Source organism: Xyrauchen texanus, chromosome 11 (genome assembly GCF_025860055.1).
Source record: "Xyrauchen texanus isolate HMW12.3.18 chromosome 11, RBS_HiC_50CHRs, whole genome shotgun sequence".
Classification (NCBI taxonomy): Eukaryota; Metazoa; Chordata; class Actinopteri; order Cypriniformes; family Catostomidae; genus Xyrauchen; species Xyrauchen texanus.
The window spans coordinates 2,327,313-2,348,026 of NC_068286.1; the positions used below are offsets into that span (position 1 = coordinate 2,327,313).

A 20,714-nucleotide genomic window follows, 5' to 3' on the forward strand; every position below is an offset into this window, starting at 1 on the left:
GTATCAATATATAATCATTACATATTTGTTTCATGTAGCTAATATGTCTCCAAAATGTGCTTTTATACCAAAGTATTGAACTGGATTTACCGCACCAGAGATAAACTTAAATTTGGTGGTGTTTCGCAAGTTTTGTGTTCCACAGAAGAATGGCAGAAATGATGACAGATTTATATCATTTTTATTGAGCCATTTTATTAAAACATATCCTTGCATTCTGTCCTTGTTTAACTATGTCTCGAGTGGATTAAGGCCCTGGTGTATTTTCAGACAAGACGGCTTATAGGATCTCTGACAACTCCGTCATAATCCTTCACAGAGAGAGGCCGCGATTCATTTATAAGAGGAAAATAGTGATAATAAGAAACAAGCCAGGCATGTAGTGTAAGTGACATATTTGGCAGATGCTTCGGTTGTTTTAGATGAAACGGCCAAGACTCTGTGTGTCTAATATCTCTCTCTTTCACTCATCCAAGCGTAATAGGATTATGACGTTGGGTTTATAAAGATTAGATGGTCTGCTTGCTACATCCACACAGATAAACAGTTCACTTTATCTCTGAACACATGTAAACCCTCTCACACATCGACAGGTTGATTCTAGACACTGTCTGCTGTTCGGATTTAACCATGTAATCTCTGAACGGGGTGAAAGTGACGAAACGCAACAACACCGTCTACAAAGCAGAAAGTGAAGCTCATGGTCAGTTCTCTTGTGATCGACGCACTCTTTTCTGAGGACAGCAAGACACTTGAGGTGAGGTGTTTGGATCTGTTACATCTAAGCAAACAGGGCTACATAGAATGGAAAAGATCTTCTTTAAAATATCTGTTAGTTTATTAGAACAAAACCTTGATAAAACTGACCTGCTGCATATGCTGTGTAGGTCAAAGAGAAGCCATTTGTTTGTGTAGTGAAACATGTAGGAGATTATAACTACAGGTTAAGACGAGTACAGAATGGCACAAGGCTACCCAGATAGCACACATTCATCCCTGAGGTGTCTGTTCTAGATCATTTCATCTGGAAAGCATCACAATCTAGTTAACATCTGCTAAACATCTTAAAAAGATCAGAAATACAAACACTAAATCATAAATGTCTCGAAGACATCTGCTGAATGTCTTATTATTGAAATCTGAGAGTAAACATCTTATAGACGTATTGAAGATACGTCCTATACAACCTAAAAAATATGTCTTCCAGATGCACATCAAATAGACGTCTGGGTGAAGAACATGTGCTATCAGGGTAGGCATCGAGAACCATCTCTTATTTTTGAAAAAGAAAGTTGGTGTGGAAAGTTGGTAGGTGGTTTGCTCATCTGCAATATGTCTTTAAGACAGATGTAAATAAGATATTCAGCAGATGTCTTTGATTTATGATTTACATTTATGATTTAGAATGCTTGTAAAACTCGTCTTTTCAAGATGTTTAGCAGATGTTAATTAGATCCAAAACAGACATCGCAGAGATGTACGTGTGCTATCTGGGTTAAAGTCTCCAAGACATCTGCTGAATGTCCAATTTATATCCGAGATGTATTGACATATGTCTTACAGATATATTACAGATGTGCAAACAACGTAAAACATGTCTACAGTTCAGAGTATGCATGGTTAGAAAACTCGTGACCCCTGTAGCCCCTTCTCATGTCAGAAACGAATGACCTGCTCATTTATTATTACGGACCATTGTGCACTAGGTAACCACCTATTAATGTATAGTTTAAGGTGTCTCTGTAACCCGAGAACACACACACAAGATGAGACAGTCACAATGTCGGTGAAAACTGCTTTTAATGATTATTAAAAGCAGTGCAGGCAAAAGTACACAACAGGGCAAATACAGAGAGAGTAGTCGAGGGAAGCGTTGGGTCAGAAGCCGGGGAATCAAAGATATAACAAGGGGGTCGAAGACGGGAAAACAGTTAACAACTATGGCGAGAAGGACTAAACAGGGGAGCGAGGGGAACAAGCGGACATAGGGGCTGGTAAGCTAAGAGGAGGGTCGAAACTAGACGAGACTAGCGGGGGCGAAACTAGACGAGACTAGCAGGGCAACGATACAGGGAACTAAATACATACAATAACCAACACCCGTGAAACGGAAGTGCTGGGTATTTATAGGGGAAGGTGCAGGTGTGAACAATGACAGGTGACGAGACGAGTGCAGGTGTAACTAATGTGTGGGGACAAGAAGCGCGTGAGTGCAGGTGTAAACAATGTGTGACGATAGGAAGCGCGTGAGTGCAAGGTGGTCATAATGTTCAGGCTGAAGAGCCGAGTGCGCCAGAGGGGGGAGATCGTTTACGAGCGAGAGCTCGTAAAAGCAAAACTGGGCGTGGAAGCCCGATGGAGGAAAAAAGCGTTCGGCTCAGAGGGCGGAGCGAGGGAGCGGGAAGCGAGTGCCTGTGTGCGAGACGGGAGATAGTGTGCGTGTGTGAGGAAGCTGAGATGGGGCAGAGGAAAGGGGTTCGTGACAGTACTCCCCCCTCTGAAAAGGACGGCTCCTGACGGCCACGCTGGGCTGCGAGGAGCGCAAGGGGACAGACCGAGCGTGTGAGCTCGAGGGAACAGAACGAGCGTGTGAGCTCGCGGGGAACAGAACGAGCGTGTGAGCTCGCGGGGAACAGAACGAGAGTGTGATCTCGCGGGGAACAGAACGAGCGTGTGAGCTCGCGGGGGGCAGAAGGCACAAAAGGGAAATGAAACAGTCCATGGGGGTCAATGGGCAGTTCAAGACAAGGTCAGGGGGAACATAGTGGACAGGCGGGTGGTCGGGAGGTCTAGGGGGCAGCCATAGGGCAGAGACTGGGTCAGGAGGTCTGGAAGGCGACTGGAGGACAGGGACTGGGTCCGGGGGTCTGGAAGGTGACCACCGGACAGGAATAGGGTCCGGAGGCCAGGGAAGAGGCCACAGGACAGGTAGAGGGTCAGGAAGTCCGGGCTGAGCCGTGAAAGGCGGAGCCATCAGAGGTGGCACCGTAGGTGGCTCTGGAGGTGGGGTCCTGGAAGGCTCCGGAGGTGGAGCCGACGGAGGCTTTAGGGGCGAAGGCCTGGAAGGCTCTGGAGGTGGAGCCGAAGGAGGCTTTAGGGGCGAAGGCCTGGAAGGCTCTGGAGGTGGAGCCGAAGGAGGCTTTAGGGGCGAAGGCCTGGAAGGCTCTGGAAGTGGAGCCGAAGGAGGCTTTAGGGGCGAAGGCCTGGAAGGCTCTGGAGGTGGAGCCAAGGGGGGCTTTAGGGGCGAAGGCCTGGAAGGCTCAGGAAGTGGAGCCCATGGAGGTGGCGCCGTAGGAGGCTCCAGAGGTGAAGCCCTGGAAGGCTCTGGAGGCAGAGCCGAGGGAGGTGACGCCGTGGGAGGTGGCGCCGTAGAAGGCTCCAGGAGTGAAGCCCTGGTAGGCTCTGGAGGCAGAGCCGGGGGAGGTGACGCCGTGGGAGGTGGCGCCGTAGAAGGCTCGGGAGGCGAATCTCTACAAGGCTCTGGAGTCCTAGGGAGCAGAGCCGTAGGAGGCTCGGGAGGCGGAGCCGTAGGAGGCTCTGGAGGGGGAGCCGTAGGAGGCTCGGGAGGCAGAGCCATAGGAGCCTCTAGTGGCCGAGCCCTGGGAGGCTCGGGAGGTGGAGCCGTAGGAGGCTCTGGAGGGGGAGCCGTAGGAGGCTCGGGAGGCAGAGCCGTAGGAGGCTCGGGAGGCAGAGCCCTGGGAGGCTCGGGAGGCAGAGCCCTGGGAGGCTCGAGAGGCTTGAGGGGGGGAGCCTTGAAAGACTCGAGAGACGAAGCCCTGAGAGGCTTGAGAGGAGGAGGAGCCCTGAAAGACTCAAGAGGGGGAGCCCTGAGAGGCTTGAGAGGGGGAGGAGCCCTGAGCGACTCGAGGGGCGGAGCCCTGAGAGGCGGAGGAGCCCTGAGAGACTCGAGAGGCGAAGCCGTGAGAGGCTTGAGGGGTGGAGCCATGAAAGACTCGAGAGGGGACGCCCTGAGAGGCGGAGGAGCCCTGAGAGACTCGAGAGGCGAAGCCGTGAGAGGCTTGAGGGGTGGAGCCATGAAAGACTCGAGGGATGGAGCCCTGAGAGACTCGGAGAGGCTGAAGCCGTGAGAGGCTTGAGGGGTGGAGCCATAAAAGACTCGAGGGATGGAGCCCTGAGAGACTCGAGAGGCGAAGCCGTGAGAGGCTTGAGGGGTGGAGCCATGAAAGACTCGAGGGATGGAGCCTTGAGAGACTCGAGAGGCGACGCCGTGAGAGGCTTGAAGGGTGGAGCCATGAAAGACTCGAGGGATGGAGCCTTGAGAGACTCGAGAGGCGAAGCCGTGAGAGGCTTGAGGGGTGGAGCCATGAGAGACTCGAGGGATGGAGCCCTGAGAGACTCGAGGGATGGAGCCCGGAGAGACTCGAGAGGCGAAGCCGTGAGAGGCTTGAAGGGTGGAGCCCTGAGGGACTTGAGGGGTAGAGCTCTGGGAGGCTCGTGAGGGGCCCTTGGAGACTCGTGAGGCGGAGCCCGGGAGGGCTCTGAGGGGCGAGCAGAACCCGACAGAGCCGTGGGAGACTCTGAGGGCGGAGCAGAACCCGGCAGAGCCGTGGGAGACTCTGAGGGCGGAGCAGAACCCGGCAGAGCCGTGGGAGACTCTGAGGGCGGAGCAGAACCCGGCAGAGCCGTGGGAGACTCTGAGGGCGGAGCAGAACCCGGCAGAGCCGTGGGAGACTCTGAGGGCGGAGCAGAACCCGGCAGAGCCGTGGGAGACTCTGAGGGCGGAGCAGAACCCGGCAGAGCCGTGGGAGACTCTGAGGGCGGAGCAGAGGTCTGCAGAGCCGTGGAAGACTCTGAGGGACCCTCTGCGGTCTTGAACACAAGACGAGACTGGGGAGAAGGGGCCCTCTTCCTTCTCTTACGTCTTCGGCCAACAGGGGACGTGGCCATGGGGACGGTCGAGGCTACAGGCCCTGGCTCGCTGACCGTGGCAGACATGGGCGCTGGCACACCGGCCGTGGCAGACAGGGGCGCTGGCTCGTTGGCCGAGGCGGGCATGGGCGCTGGCTCGTTGGCCGTGGGCACTGGCTCGTTGGCCGTGGGCGCTGGCTCGTTGGCCGTGGCAGGCATGGGCGTTGACTCGCTGGCCGTGCCAGGCTTCGAGGCTGTGGCCGTGACAGGCCCCGGAACTGGGGCCGTGTCAGGCATAGGGACTGGGACCGTGACAGGCTTCAAGGCGGGGGCCGTGTAAGGCTTCAAGGCGGGGGCCGTGTCAGGCTTCAAGGCGGGGGCCGTGTAAGGCTTCAAGGCGGGGGCCGTGTAAGGCTTCAAGGCGGGGGCCGTAGTAGGCTTCAAGGCGGGGGCCGTAGTAGGCTTCAAGGCGGGGGCCGTAGTAGGCTTCAAGGCGGGGGCCGTGTAAGGCTTGGGGGCGTGTAAAGCGCTGGTTCAGTATCTGCCTCCCCACAGTAAACGAGGAACCAACGCAGCAGGCGAGGTCAATAAACTGAACCAGGTTGAGAGAGCAGCGACCACCAGGCATGTATGATGAGGCTGGCTCATTCAGTCCATCTTGAAAAATGTCCTTCAGAACCACCTCATCAAAATTCACCTGGCTGGCCAGGGCACAAAAATCAGTGACATAAGCCTCCAAGGTTTGGCTCCCCTGACGCTAAAACCATGAGTTGGGCCGCTGGGTCCATGATGTCGAGGGCGGGCTAAGAGCCACACAACCGCTACCTCGCATAAATAACCCTAGGTTAGCGCCGAAGAGTGCACGGCGCTCAGAAATGCACTAGATGCATAAACGGGCTCGGGGGCAGACACAGGTAAAACAGGGTGACATAAATCAGACATTATGCCTACCTGCTGCCCCGGGCCGAGAGCGCGTGGTCCTCTCTCCACACAGTAGCTCCGCGCGCCGAATGTGACGTGTTTCTCCGCTCGAGTGAGCTGCGCGAATCCTGAGCGCGGGGCATTGTGACTGTCAACGGTGAGGTTGGTTATTCTGTAACCCGGGAACACACACACAAGATGAGCCAGTCACAATGTCGGTGAAAACTGCTTTTAATGATTATTAAAAGCAGTGCAGGCAAAAGTACACAACAGGGCAAATACAGAGAGAGTAGTCGAGGGAAGCGTTGGGTCAGAAGCCGGGGAATCAAAGATATAACAAGGGGGTCGAAGACGGGAAAACAGTTAACAACTATGGCGAGAAGGACTAAACAGGGGAGCGAGGGGAACAAGCGGACATAGGGGGCTGGTAAGCTAAGAGGAGGGTCGAAACTAGACGAGACTAGCGGGGGGGGGGCGAAACTAGACGAGACTAGCAGGGCAACGATACAGGGAACTAAATACATACAATAACCAACACCCGTGAAACGGAAGTGCTGGGTATTTATAGGGGAAGGTGCAGGTGTGAACAATGACAGGTGACGAGACGAGTGCAGGTGTAACTAATGTGTGGGGGCAAGAAGCGCGTGAGTGCAGGTGTAAACAATGTGTGAAGATAGGAAGCGCGTGAGTGCAAGGTGGTCATAATGTTCAGGCTGAAGAGCCGAGTGCGCCAGAGGGGGGAGATCGTTTACGAGCGAGAGCTCGTAAAAGCAAAACTGGGCGTGGAAGCCCGATGGAGGAAAAAGAGCGTTCGCGCTCAGGGGGGCGGAGCGAGGGAGCGGGAAGCGAGTGCCTGTGTGCGAGACGGGAGATAGTGTGCGTGTGTGAGGAAGCTGAGATGGGGCAGAGGAAAGGGGTTCGTGACAGTCTTACATTATATAGCTTTAAGTTAATACTAGGAACATATGAGTAAATGTTTATCAGAACATGACCACTCATGTTCTCTCTCGTCAGATCCTGTCATGGTAGACCTGTTCTTGGGGAAGGTTTTGGTGAAGAACAATAAAGACAAAGATGAGCTGGACACCGAGCGCGAGATCATCCTGCGTCTTCAGAACCGGATCCTCATGCTGTTCTTTGGCTCTGGTGAATGTGAGAAGTGTCAGGACTTTGCCCCGATGATCAAAGACTTCTATAAGAAACTAACGGATGAGTTTTACGTGGAGCGCTCGGCGCAGCTCGTTCTGTTGTACATCTCTCTAGACTCATCGGAGGAGCAGCAGGAGAAGTTCCTGAAAGAGCTGCCCAAGCGCTGCCTTTTCCTACCCTACGAAGACACCTACAGGAAGTAAGTACACAACACTCTTTCTTTGTTTGAAATGGCATATCATAATGCTAATTCTGTTTTGCAGATATTTTGTATCATGTGCATTGTCTCTGTCACAGGGAGCTGGGCGTGATGTTTGAAGTGCAAGACTTGCCCACTGTGGTGGTGTTGCGTCCAGACTGCTCGATCCTCTCTCCGAACGCCGTGACAGAAATCTCCACACTTGGGACGGACTGCTACCGCAACTGGCAGGAAGGGGCAGAGCTCATCGATAGGAACTTCATGATGAATGAGGAATTCGACGAGAGCAAAATGCGCAGCATGACAGACCCCATCCGAAGACTCAAATACAAGGTGGAGGATAAGAAGAAGAAGGAAAAGAAGAAAGGGATGAATGCAGAAGATGACAATGAGGATGAAAACGATGGAGGGGGCGGGCCTTGGGGCTGAGCTGCCTCATCCTGATTGGCTGACTGATGCTCTACTGACATTAGTGATCTGGTATGGACAGTACATGCTGTAGACAGTTGTGGAAAGTCATAGAATTGAACAGATAAAGTTGGAGCATTTAAAAGTAAGTTGGAATATCTTAAGCTGTTTTTGAAATTAAATGTTGAGTGTGGAGGTCGGGTGTGAACATACTATTTGCTATGTAGTGTTCTCCAGACCAGTGGAGGAAACAAGAAGAACAAAGTTCTCAGTTCCATAATGCGATTATATTTTAGCTTCTTGCTTAATTATTTTGTATATTTCTGGGATTATAGGTGTAAACTCATAAACTGCATATAGATGTTTGGTCTGACTTGTACAGTACATGCATCTGCAATTTACATGTTATTTTTTTACACCTGCTTTTATCAACATTTAATTACTAATCTTCTTCGCCTTTAGGCTGCACCTGTTAGGGGTCGCTTTGGTATTTGACTTAGCACATGTTTTTTACGCTGGATGCCTTTCCTGATGCAACACCCTGTGGCTGGGGACTCTCAACATTTTAAGTACTAATAAACTCTGAAATTTCTTGAGTGTTTTTAATTCAGAATATAATTTTGTTTAAAAAGAGTTTTCCATAATATCCCAGATAAATAGGCTACTATCATTGTACAGAATTTCAAAGAAATGTAAAGTATGCATAAATATATAGCTCTGGAAACATTTGTAATTTTTCTTAAATCAGCATCTCTATGTATGTATGACAGCCATTACAGTGTCTGTTGAATTCCAACACAAGCACACCTGATTCTACTTAGTGGGGTACTGATTAGGTGATCACTTGAACCAAATATGTTTTAATGAGTAAAAGTATAAAAAATACTGCTGTGGTCATCACTATCCTCTTGCAATTGGACCAGCTGGATGTGAGGAAAAGAAGCGTTCAATTCTGGCTTTACTTGCAGATGGATACAGTGAGTGTCAGGTAGCTTCCATCCTTAAAGTTTCAAAGATGCCAGTCCATAAGAACAAAGTCAAGCAGCAGACATTGGGGACAACAAAACTACAGAACGGCTGAGGACGAAAACAACTCTCCACTCAATGGGAAGACTGCCAACTCATTCGAATGTCACTCAACAACCGTAGGATGACATCAAGTGACCTACAAAAAGAACGCTAAACGGCAGCTGGGGTGAAGTGCATGCGACAACGGTTCGAAACCTGCTCCTAGGGACAGGGCTGAAGTTCTGCAAAGCTAGAAAAAAAGCCCTTCATCAATGAGAAGCAAAGAAGGTCCAGGCTGAGGTTTGTAAAAGACCATAAGGGTTGGACCATAGAGGACTGGAGTAAGGTTAACTTCTCTGATGAGTCCAATTTTCAGCTTTGCCCAAAACCTGGTCTTCTAATGGTTAGACGGAGATCTAGAGAGGCCTACAAGCCACAGTGTCTCACACCCACTGTGAAATTTGGTGGAGGATCGGTGATGATCTGGTGCTTCAGCAAGGCTGGAATTGGGCAAATTCATTTTGGTGAAGGACGCATGACTCAAGCCAAGTTCAAGGTTATCCTGGAAGAAAACTTGCTTCCTTCTGCTCTGACACTGTTCCTCAAGTCTTACGATTGGGTTTTACAGCAGGACAATGCTCCATGCCACACAGGCAGGTCAATTTAGGTGTGGATGGAGGACCGTCGGATCATGACCCTGTCATGGCCAGCCCAATCTCCAGACCTGAACCCCATTGAACACCTCTGGAATGTGATCAAGAGGAAGATGGATGGCCACAAGCAATCAAACAAAGTCAAGCTGATTTCATTTTTGCACCTGGAGTGGCATAAAATCACCCACCAGCAATGTGAAAGACTGGCAGAGAGCATGCCAAGATGCATGAAAGCTGTGATTGACAATCAGGGTTGTTCCACCAAATATTGATTCCTGTACTCATCCTAAGTTAATACATTAACATTGTGTTGTTTAAAAATGACTAGGACATTGTTTTCATTGCATTATTCCAGGTCTGAAAGCACTGCATCTTTACATTTATAATTTGTATTATTTATTACAGCCAAATAATTTGGAATTTGGGAGAAATGTTGTCATTAGTTTATAGAATTAAACAAAAATGTTCATTTTACAATGAATTTTGTGGCGTCACGTCGTTGCACTTCTCTTCTCTACCGCAAGAGTTCTCTGTCATCCCTGTAATCACTGTTTGCGGTCTTTCCAGACTTGCGCTCATTCAGTCGTGTAATATCATAAAACTGTGGAATTAGAGAATCGATGCGTGTCTGAGCGGTTTCACTAGTCCTGGAATGAGTTGGCCACCGAAGTTAATAATTTAATTGATTTATGTATTTATTGTATTATTTTTTAAATAAGTGGTTTGAGACTTAAGAAATTGATTAGGTCTGCATAAAAAGCGATGGCATTTTAAATTATACTTAGAAATAAATTTGAAACTTTAAGTTAAACTTTTAATTAATTACTTTATACTATTTGCTGAAAAAAATAATAATAATAATTATTAATTATACTAATTAATAATCTAACTGAGACTGGAAGTGATATATTAGCAAACAACTGAACTGAAGAATGTTTCCTGATTATATGATTATCTGAAACAGAAATGAAATGTCCCCGAGAACCCATTTATCAACATTGTGTACCGACAGTTGTTCCAGTGAAGTCCTCACAAAAAACATGTTCAATAAAGATTTCTCAAATACTAGATCAAATCTGTACTTTCAAGTTTTTGGACCCATCACGAGGTTCTGATTCTTGGCCAGATTTTACATTCTGAGAAAGAGATATGCCACGTAGTAAAGAGGAAACATGTTTACTATGTGTTGACTGTTGTGGGAGGTCTTTACATTAATAATTAAAAAAAAAGAGTAAAAGTGAAACTCCGATTCTCCGAAAGAAGCGATTAGATAAGGACGGGCGGGCTTCTTCTCTGTGACAACCAGAAATGTAAGTACAACATCAATCTTCTTAACAATTCCTTGCATGTTTTTTATTTATTCACTTTTATTTTATTCAATTTTATTGATCTGGAAAACTTCACAATCTAATGAACATCTTAAAACGATTCAAACATTTGAACTCATTCACAAACATATCTGCTGAATGTCTGATTGAATCCGAGAGGAAACTTCTTTTAGACGAATTACAGATTAGATAAATAAATAAAGTATATTCAATATAGGGATACAGCGGTGAGTTTTTGACGGTTAGATTACCGTCTGAGAACCGGTTAACCGGTTTTACAATAATATGCTGGTGTTTGTGCAGCTATCATTATGAGGACTCTCCGTGGACATAATGATGTTTATACTGTACAAACTATAGATTATATCCCCTAAACCTCACAAAAACATTTCTGCATTTTTACATTTTCAATAAAACGTTGTTTAGTATTTATTTTAATTATGGGGACACTAGAAACTGTAATTAGAAACATTTCTAGAATGACTTCTGTCTGCTCAGTCAGTCATTTAAATGCTGCCAAACAGCCAAATTAAGTCACTTATTTGATGGATATGAGTCTGGTAGATCGATTTCCTCTGTTATAGTTCGGAATTTGTGTGTTTCAGTTTCACGTAAATTGAAAGTTCACCTTCAGTTCGTGACACCTTACCATTAAAGCGCCTCTCGGCCACCGTCCGTAACCATAGCAACAGCTCCAGTACACACACACAAACACAAGAGTTTTCCCATTTAGACTAAGACCAAATTTGACAAAGTCTGAGACTACTGCTGAAAAAGTTTCAGTTTAGCATGTTTTCCCATCATAACAGCATGATCAATTTGAGTGCAAAATCACTTTCAATGAAGCCCATATTTATAATGCAATGTAAAGCAGGCATTATTATTGCATTACAATGCATTTATAATGTCTCATAATACATCATATATGTATAAACTTCTCATAAATAATTGTAACTACAGTTATAATAATACATTTTACATACATGATGAATTACAACACAATAAACATCCAGTTTTATCCCAGCAGTTGTAGTGTTATACAGTATATATTAGGTGTCGTAAAAGTGCCGTCGTGCTAAAGTAGCATTAAGTAAGTGTACATGAACAAAACCTGATGATCATTTTATATGAGATCCGTCCCGTTGATCGAGAAATTTGTATTTCTTTTTCCCCACAGTGACACTAAATGGCCACCACCAAACAAGTGATTATAGATGCTCTCGAGGAGCTTACGAAAGAGGAGTTTTATGAATTCAGATGGCAATTGGTGAACGGAATAGGACCAGACTCTCTTCCTCGAGGAAAACTTGAGGAAGCCAATAGGCATGATGTTGTGGATTACATGGTGCAACGCTATGGCAATCCAAAAGCGGGAACGATTGCAGTCGAAGCACTATACAAGATCAAACAAAATGAACTTGCTGGAAAACTAAGGAGTCTTCAGGAAGGTAAAGAAACACATAGTTATACTGGTTCTGTCTATGGAGAATATTTGCTTTGACGTCTTCTCGACCATATAATCATGATGTATTTTGGGTTTATATCTTGTTTAGCAACTCTCTCACTTGATCTCTCAGTGCCGGTGTCAGAAGTAGATCTGAAGTAGCCGGTTTAGCGAGTGGAGCTTCATCCAGGCCAGCAGTTGAGTCTGCTCCAGCTCCAGCAGTGGACATAAATGCTTCTGGTGGAGGAACTGATAAGGCCCCTGTTCTTAATAGTGACGGCCCAGTACCATTCAACGGATACTTTATCAAATGATGTATTTGGTTTTCTTCTCAGAAATTCATGATGTTGTCATTTTCCTTACTCGGAAATGTTTTAATTTTATTAAGATTGTCAACACAACATTCCAAATGATTAAACAATTACCAAAGATGTTTTCCTGTTTAGTATTTTTGAAAAATATGTCCGTAGTTTTAGGTCAAGTTTAAACATATAAAGAAATAATGTACTACAGTACTTATCTAGTTACCAGGGCTGGTGTGCTACAATCCTATTGCTATCTCAAGAAAGCATTTTAGTCCATTAACAATTCTCTCTTAACACCGAAAAACAATAAGGACACATCAGCAGTCTGAGTATGACTATGTGCGGTTTGCACCTTGTACTCTTATTCACGCTGGGTTAACTTAATGAGGCACTGATCAATACAATGTCTGAAGCACCTTCAACACCTGCATTGAAACACACTATTATCATACCATACGTATGTATGTATAGACACAACGCTGAGGTTAGATTGGCACTAGGCCGAAACCATAACTGAAATCATCAATAACCACGATCAGTTGGTCTGTACCTGATATAATCTGATGGACTCTTCATGACTGAATTTAGCAACTGAAGAAAAATGTGTTTTTATGTCCAAAAAGTGTTTCACTTAAGTTGAGGGGCAGCAAATTCATCCCACATCTTAGTCACATGTGAGCCCCGGACTTAATAACTAAACATAATAATGTTAAAGCATAATAATAAAAATAATAAAGAATAAGAGAAAAATACAAGTTATAATGAACTGTAAACACACGTTGATTTAAAGGCTAATAGTAGGAGTCTCAAGTTGCTAAAAAAAAACTGTTCCAGATTTGGTTGATTTCATTGGCAATAACAACTACAACTTTTGGACTTGTTCCCTGTGCTGAACAGCTTCAATCAAGAAGATTTACAAACTAATAGTCTACACATAAATTATATTGTGCTTGTGTTAAAAATACTACTGCCTCTAATTCTTTATAATGTACTTTTAAAAATGACTTTCTGCTTTCTGTCACCTGCAACATTCACATAATGTAATGACCCATTGGTTTGAATCATTGCTAATTACAGAGGGCCGGAAATTATTTTCAAATGCTAATTGAGTCGTCAGGATGCTTCGACGGGATTGGTTGCTTGTCTTGGTGCTCTGGGGTCGGTTGCACCAGTGATACGTAAGTTACGATTTAGGTGTAGTTGTGGCGTAAATGGGCACTAAGTCACAATTTACGCACTACTAAATGTGAGTGTTGCACTGTTACACTTAGATAGAACGTTACATGTTTGTAAATACAACACGTTTCAATTTAGTGATTTTTATTTTGAGACAGGTCTTTATTTACTTCATTCCTCAATACAAGCTATTTTTTTCACTCTTCTCTTTCGCGTGTTCAGTGAATCAGCTAATTAACATGCGCAGTGAGTTTCAGAGCTTTTATATTCTTATTTAATTTCAGTTGTTCACATATATATCACATAATTTTTTTTTACAATTTTAGTCATAGTTTTAGTCTTTTGACAAAAACGTCCTTTAAATTTAGTACTGTTTTGTCATGTAATATTCCTTATTTTAATATTATTCCTTAGCAGAGTTGAACTCGGACTGAAATGGCATGTGATTTTAGTCAACAAAATAACATTTCAGTTGATAATAATGTCCAAAATAACCACAAAAAAAATGCGTCGATCTGTAACAGACCAAACTTTAATCAAATATTCAAACATTTACAAATATGTATAAACACTTATTAATTTAAACTAATTTAAAAATAATAATAATAATTTAACATAAATGTATCAGACATAAAAGATATAACAAATAACAACTGTCCTTGTTGTGAAACCCTGAAATAATAGCGTCAAATGAACATACTGAAGTATTAGCAACTTTTTAAAAGTTACTGTACCTTTAATTCTTCATGCTGTAGAGACTGTTATTCATTTACCGTGTATTCACAATCTGACTAGCACATAACCTTCTTCAAGTTAACCTGTTTACTGGATTCAGTGTCTGTGCAGATCTAGTGCCGCAGTAAATCTGGATTCCTACATATTTTAACCATCAGTATTATATGAATGATTGGGCTGAAATAGAGTCCACAGTAGAACACGAAGTTACAGATGCATTGAGGGACCACAGGCCACAGCAGCACAAACCACAGCATCTCCCACATACTCTTAAGGAGCATCCTGAAATTCACACGCAAACAGCATTTGACTTGTGAATCTTCCTTCTGCTAATGAAATGTCTCAAAACACTGTGTCACTGTGTGTGTTACGTGTGTATGAGTGTTGCATTGTGCATATGTTGGGAATGTATGTGTGTGTACCTCATCTGTCCTGTCCTCCACAGTGTCCAGAAGTAAAAGTCATGAAGTGACAGTATTGCAGCATTAACAATGACAAACCGTGACGTCCAGTAATGAACACTCAGCCAATCCCATGCAAAGTCCATCAGCAGCTGATACGGCAACAGAGCGTACTTGACCAGAAACTGCACCCACTGACGCCAGCTCGGCTCCTGCTACACACACATAAAGAGTTACTTTCTTTTTCTGTGTTTGATTATTGTACATTAACAATATGGAGAGTCCTCACACACACATACCAGCATGTTATCAGGTAGGACGTCCTGCTCTGTGTTGTTTGTGTGTGCAGGGCAGCAGGTGTGTATGAAGGGAAGAAAGGTGTCGTCATAATCAAACAGGTACATGTAAAGCAGAGTGAGACGTGGAAAGTCTCTCAGACCAATCAGCAGAAATAGGGACTTTCCGAAATTCGCCGCCTTGAGAGAGAGAGAAAGAGAAATCACACACACCCCTTTAGAGAAGGACAATGCATACCAAAGTTATTATGTTGACTTGACAAATCCAACATACTGTTGTAAAGACTTGGTTTAAGGATATTCCAAAATCCCTAAACTACGACTAGCTCATCTCCAAGCTAAACTTTGCAATTTTTTTTCAGTCTTAGGCCATGTCTATATCAGGATACATTTTAAACTGGCGTGTTAGTTTTTGAAACGCTCTTCGTCCACACTGCTTTTTCCAAAAATTGCTCATTTACTCTGAAACTTATGAAAATGCTTAAATCCTCCTACCGCGCATGCGAAAAATTGCCGTTCCATGTACGCCTGAAATGCATGCGAAATGCTCATTAATTCAAACTCCAACTGTCAAAAATTCAAATATAAACAAACCCACAAATGGCCTTTAATCTGCTTTTAAGCTTCTCTCTTTTGTCTATCTATCATCCATCCATCCATCCATCCATCCATCCATCCATCCATCCATCCATCATCATCCATCCATCAAACCATCCATCATCTTATCCATCCATCCGACCATCCATCCATCTATCATCTATCCATCATCCATCCATACATCATCAATCCATCCATCCATCCATCCATCATCCATCCATCATCAATCCATCCATCCATCTATCATCTATCCATCATCAATCCATCCATCCATCCATCATCACTTGTCTGAAGTGGGTCGCACACCGGACACGTCTTGTGGACAACATGTGCACATTCTAAAATTAGAAACAATGGTTTTCTATGAATGTACGACACTGCTGCCGCCACTCGCCATCTGTCAGTGGTGCCCACCTACAACTCCGGAGGCTGCTCAAATTTCTGCCGTGCCACTGAGCACAACTCGAATATCTTCCATTAAATTAGACCCAAATCATTATAAATGGACAAATATTATTTCCTCAAGCCTTGTTCATTGTTTAAGAAGTGAAAAACCTTGGTCATTTTTATGTGTAATCTCTGCCACGTGAACCACATCGATGTGCCCTGTGTTTGATATCTGTGCGACGTGGCGTGGCGCTTCTCATCCGGTGTACGACCGCATTTACTGTGATGGTCTGAATAACCAAACTTTAAAAATGATTTCCAATTAAAATCCGGAAAAGGAGCATCTGTTGAAAAAAATTCAAACTCAGAAGAACAAATGGGTAGTAAACCACAAAAAGACTTTTGTGACTGCAAAAATTGTGACTGAAAATACATTGTGTAGGCTATATGAAATGTATATATATAAACACAATATATCATCCACTGATGCTAGAGTAACTATATATCAAATTTAATGGAAAACTATGCGAGTTGAGCTCCGTGGCAGAAATTTGTAAAATAGTAGATGCATCATAACCATTATGAGTATCATAGAATAATTTATTCGACTTTTGAAGCTTGAAGAGGTGGTCACCATAAACTGCCATTAAAATGCATAAAATAAAATGCATCATTTTTTTACAATTTCTCCCTTTGTTTTAAGAAAAATTAAGAGAGTCACATGTGAATATATATCAACACAGAGTTAACAATGACTGAATTTTCATTTTGGGATGAACTATTCCTTTAAATTCTATGTGTGTCATCAATGCAAAAACTGTTTCTAAAGATAAATCTGAAATGAAAACTATGTTTGCACAAAGTATTTTTAACAGATCTTTTTCTGAGAAATGCAGAAAATCCTGCTGTGCCACTATTGTCTGAAATAAACGAGTGACTCAGCAATTTTCAGAAAACACATGACAACACACACTCACACTCACACTCACACACACACACACACACACACACACACACACACACACACACACACACACACACACACACACACACACCTTGTATTCCCAGAGGTTCTGTGGAAGTTTAACTCCGAGGTCTTTGATTCTCTGGATTTCCTCTAATATGACTCGTCTGTGTGACGGATTCTCAATCCTGAACGGAGCAGCAGACAGTTCTTCATCCCCGAGACGAGTCAATAAACTGACACATAAAAAATCAAACAAGTGCTTTTACAGGTGTGTGTGTGTGTGTGTGTGTGTGTGTGTCAATGTTTTTAAAGTTTTTTACATTTATGTTTTATTTTCCATATTTGAGTTTTTTGTTATATTCAGTTTTTGCTTTTGTTTTTTGTTTAGGGCTCAGAATAGACTTATTCAACTTGTTTAATTATGTTTTTTGAATCTACTGAATTTCTTTTTGTTTTAAACAACTGTGTTTGTGTGTGCAGACCAAATGTCTAGAAACCCTGAAACCCAACAGTCCCAATGGTGAATACAGCTTAATAAAGAAACTAAATCATTTCCTAAATATAATTCATAAAAGGTTGATGTGATGGTATCTTTAGGGGTAGAATTATACATAAATAATGAACTCATTAATATAAAAACAATAGAAGTCAAATAAAACAACTTTGTGTTTTATTATAAACCTGTGAATTATAAAGCATTGATTTTTTGAAAACATTTTTGTAAATGTTATTAAAAAAAATTTTTTTTTATTGAAATACTAAAAAGTTTGTTTTAAATAAAAAAAAATCTTTAAAAAAAAATCATACCAAATAAATATTCAGAAGTCCACAAAAAAACTAAAATATCAAAACTGCTCTTTCCATCCAGTTTCAGATTTCTATGATTTGAGTGAATTCAAGGTGTATATTTTCAGTACATGTGTTCCCTGTGAATCGAACACCAATGTTACACCAGTTGAGATACAGGGATTACTTATTTTCTGATTGCCATTTTTATGGTAAAATGGTAACTTAAATTAAACAGTAAATAATAGTTGTTAAGCTGTCATATGTGATGAAATCATCAGTCCTCTGGCTTATTTAACTTGTGCGAACACGCGAACACATGCGTGACGTTATATTTTGGCTTTGCTATATGCAACACATCATTTAAAGGAATTTAAACTGACTGAATACTGTTCTCAAGAACCCACAGTGTCATTTAAGGGTTAAACTTCTGCTGTACCACGTCATGTGACAACGATTTCCGTGAAGCCAACGAGAGCAAACAAAAGAGAAATCAAAAGTTATCATGGCTCTGGTGAGGAACCTCTTTAAGTTTTTTATTGACATCTGTTTGGTTGTAAAGAGCAGCGTCTCGTTTAGTTTGATGTGTCACTTTAAAAAATGCAGAACTTTTTCGTGCATCAGCGCACTGATAAACATGATGTCCACATAACTGGAAAAGGGGACATTATTCCCTCAAAAGTTGTTATTTTGAATAATTATCATCATGAACTCATCTGTGGGACATTCTACTTAATTTTAATATAAGTTTGGTTATATTTAATTTTTTAGAAAACGATTTGCTCTAGAAATTTTTGTTTTCTTGTTTATTTGGTTCTGCTGGTTACAAATAAAAAATGCACAGCAGTTAAAAGTAACCTTAAATCCAAAGGTGTCGCTCGGTTTAAATGAAGATTTAGATTAAAAAAAGAATAATTAACCATTGATGAAAACAAACCAAAATTAAAGTAAACTTGAAAATATATTTCAAATAAAAACACATTTATAGAAAGCAATGCTATTATAACTTTTGTAGTTGTGTTTGTACCCACCTGCCTTTGATTCGTCCTCTGTGGAACGTTTCTCTGTACTGATTGGTCCAGGGACCCAGATGCTCCACCCACAGATTGACATCATCAGCATTCCACCTGCTGATTGGTTTCCGGATCAAGGCGTCATGATCAGAATCAGCACTGGTCCAGTGATACCGTAAAAACAACACCTACAAACATCCACACACGGTGATTATTAAGTCCTGTTCAAAAACTCCCCTAATCAAGAACTCTTCAATCAGTGTGTGTGTGAGAGAGAGACTCACCCCTACACAGATCAGCGCCATTAGGACTCCAGAATAAAAGCCGTTTCGTACAGCTTGCTGTAGGACTATTGATACAGGTACGTGACGGGTCAGCGTCTGTCCGTACTGCTGGAACGCCTGGAGAACATGACGGAACCGCGGGTCACTCTGAACAGCTGACCTCCGTCTGCTTACATCAGCGGGAAACTTCTTCTCCACCATGTCCCTGGAAAACACACATACACAAATCCAAAAATAAACACAAACCGTTTCGGAGAGTTCATCTGCAATACGTCCATAAGACATTTCCTCTCAGACATCAATACGACATTCAGCAGATGTTTTTGAGACGTTCATGATTTATAATGATCATTTTAAGAGGATTAGCAGATGTTAATTAGATTGGGATGGTTCTCTCACCTGAGGAGAATGTTGACTTTGGGAAACCCCTGCCATCTCTCTCTGCATTCTGGACATTCGGTCCGTTGAGAGGAATGCAACCACAGTGCCAGACAATGCCGACAGAAACTGTGTCCACAGTTCAGTGTAGTGGGATCTACGAGGACTTCATAGCAACAGTGACACGTAAACTCATGTGCTGAAAGTTCACCAGTGTCTTCCACTGACTCACAGAAGTCTGGCTCTATGGTGATGCACACGTCTGTCATCTTGCCGTCACATTAAGAGTCTGTTAACACTCACACATGTACACAATTAAATAGATGAGTACAAGCAAGTTCGGGCAGAAAGATAAAGCCAAAACTTAACGACTACATCTTTCACAACACTGATTCATTCAATTGTTACCAGCATACCAGACACATTTGTTCAGCACATATACTCAACACACACGCACTCACACATACTTTGCTGTAATCTGTGTACTTGACACAACATCATAACAGCGTGTCCTTACCTGTGTAAAAAGTTATGTTTCTCAGTGATATTCAGATCTTCAGGAGTCTTTATGCTCATCAGGTCATTTACTGTCAATGAAAAAAAAACAGAAACTCTTCTACTAGTTCACATGACCGCCCACATCAAACACACAACAAAAACATGTGCACACATACCACAGAAATACTTTCAGTTTTGGTTTTCAATTTGAAGGTGCTTGATTACCATGACAAATAATTATACTTCTGGATATAGTGAATGTATTCCAGTGTTGAGGACAAAACTCTCATGTAGCACTGGGAACCTTGAATAATTTAAGTGAATCTGTTCTTTCATGTAAAAAACCAGTAAAAATAAATGATCATTTAGGTTTAGTGGGAACTCAAGATTCATTTGAATCAGTTGGTTTATTTGGAAAGTTGATGTAAATTAACTAGTTCACATAAATGATAAAGTATTCTTTCTTGAAGCAAAATGTTTAGTTTACTGCAGCTTTTTATGACCATCAAACAAGTTGCAAATGAGGAGAACAACACAAGTGCTGCAATATGTACTTTAAAATATACATGCATATGCACATCGCATATGCATAAGTAAAGAACATACTGTTTTACCGGCAGAGAAGTGCATCTTGCATTAAAAAAACAACACATACTCTGACAGGACAACATTTTGCATGCACTCAAAAAAATGAACTTTCACTGTTGTTTGGTGTACCAAATCCTCCATTGTTTATATTATTCAAAACATGCATTCTATCAAGTGAACATAATTGGACCAAGTTGTTTCAATGAAAGAAAAGTTTAACATTAATATTTTTTTGTGGTTAAATTAAACTTGGCAGGGGATTTCTAGTTCTAGATAGGGAGAGTAAATGTTAAAATTAAGTGTTATTTTTAGTTTTTATGCAAG

At 42.8% G+C, this 20,714-nt stretch overlaps 2 protein-coding genes and 1 long non-coding RNA gene across 3 annotated transcripts; 2 read left to right on the forward strand and 1 right to left on the reverse strand.

The window, feature by feature from the left end:
- Positions 1-573: 573 nt before the first annotated feature.
- Positions 574-8,121, forward strand: LOC127651733 (nucleoredoxin-like protein 1). The gene is made up of 3 exons (XM_052137716.1): positions 574-757; positions 6,805-7,138; positions 7,237-8,121. Exons 2-3 carry the CDS (start codon positions 6,813-6,815, stop codon positions 7,565-7,567), a joined length of 657 nt encoding a protein of 218 aa, XP_051993676.1. The 5' UTR covers positions 574-757; positions 6,805-6,812; the 3' UTR covers positions 7,568-8,121.
- Positions 8,122-10,420: 2,299 nt separating this feature from the next.
- LOC127651739 (uncharacterized) lies at positions 10,421-12,403 on the forward strand. Its single transcript, XR_007971610.1, has 3 exons — positions 10,421-10,517; positions 11,713-11,983; positions 12,089-12,403. It is a non-coding gene; the product is annotated as an uncharacterized LOC127651739 (long non-coding RNA).
- A 1,905-nt stretch (positions 12,404-14,308) lies between these two features.
- Positions 14,309-20,254, reverse strand: LOC127651996 (bifunctional apoptosis regulator-like). Its single transcript, XM_052138060.1, has 7 exons — positions 19,326-20,254; positions 18,927-19,131; positions 18,661-18,830; positions 16,932-17,076; positions 14,896-15,072; positions 14,618-14,811; positions 14,309-14,477 (listed from the first exon to the last, which is right to left on the reverse strand). The coding sequence occupies exons 1-7, from the start codon at positions 19,571-19,573 to the stop codon at positions 14,309-14,311; spliced, it is 1,308 nt and encodes a 435-aa protein (XP_051994020.1). The 5' UTR covers positions 19,574-20,254.
- Between the last annotated feature and the right edge of the window lie 460 nt (positions 20,255-20,714).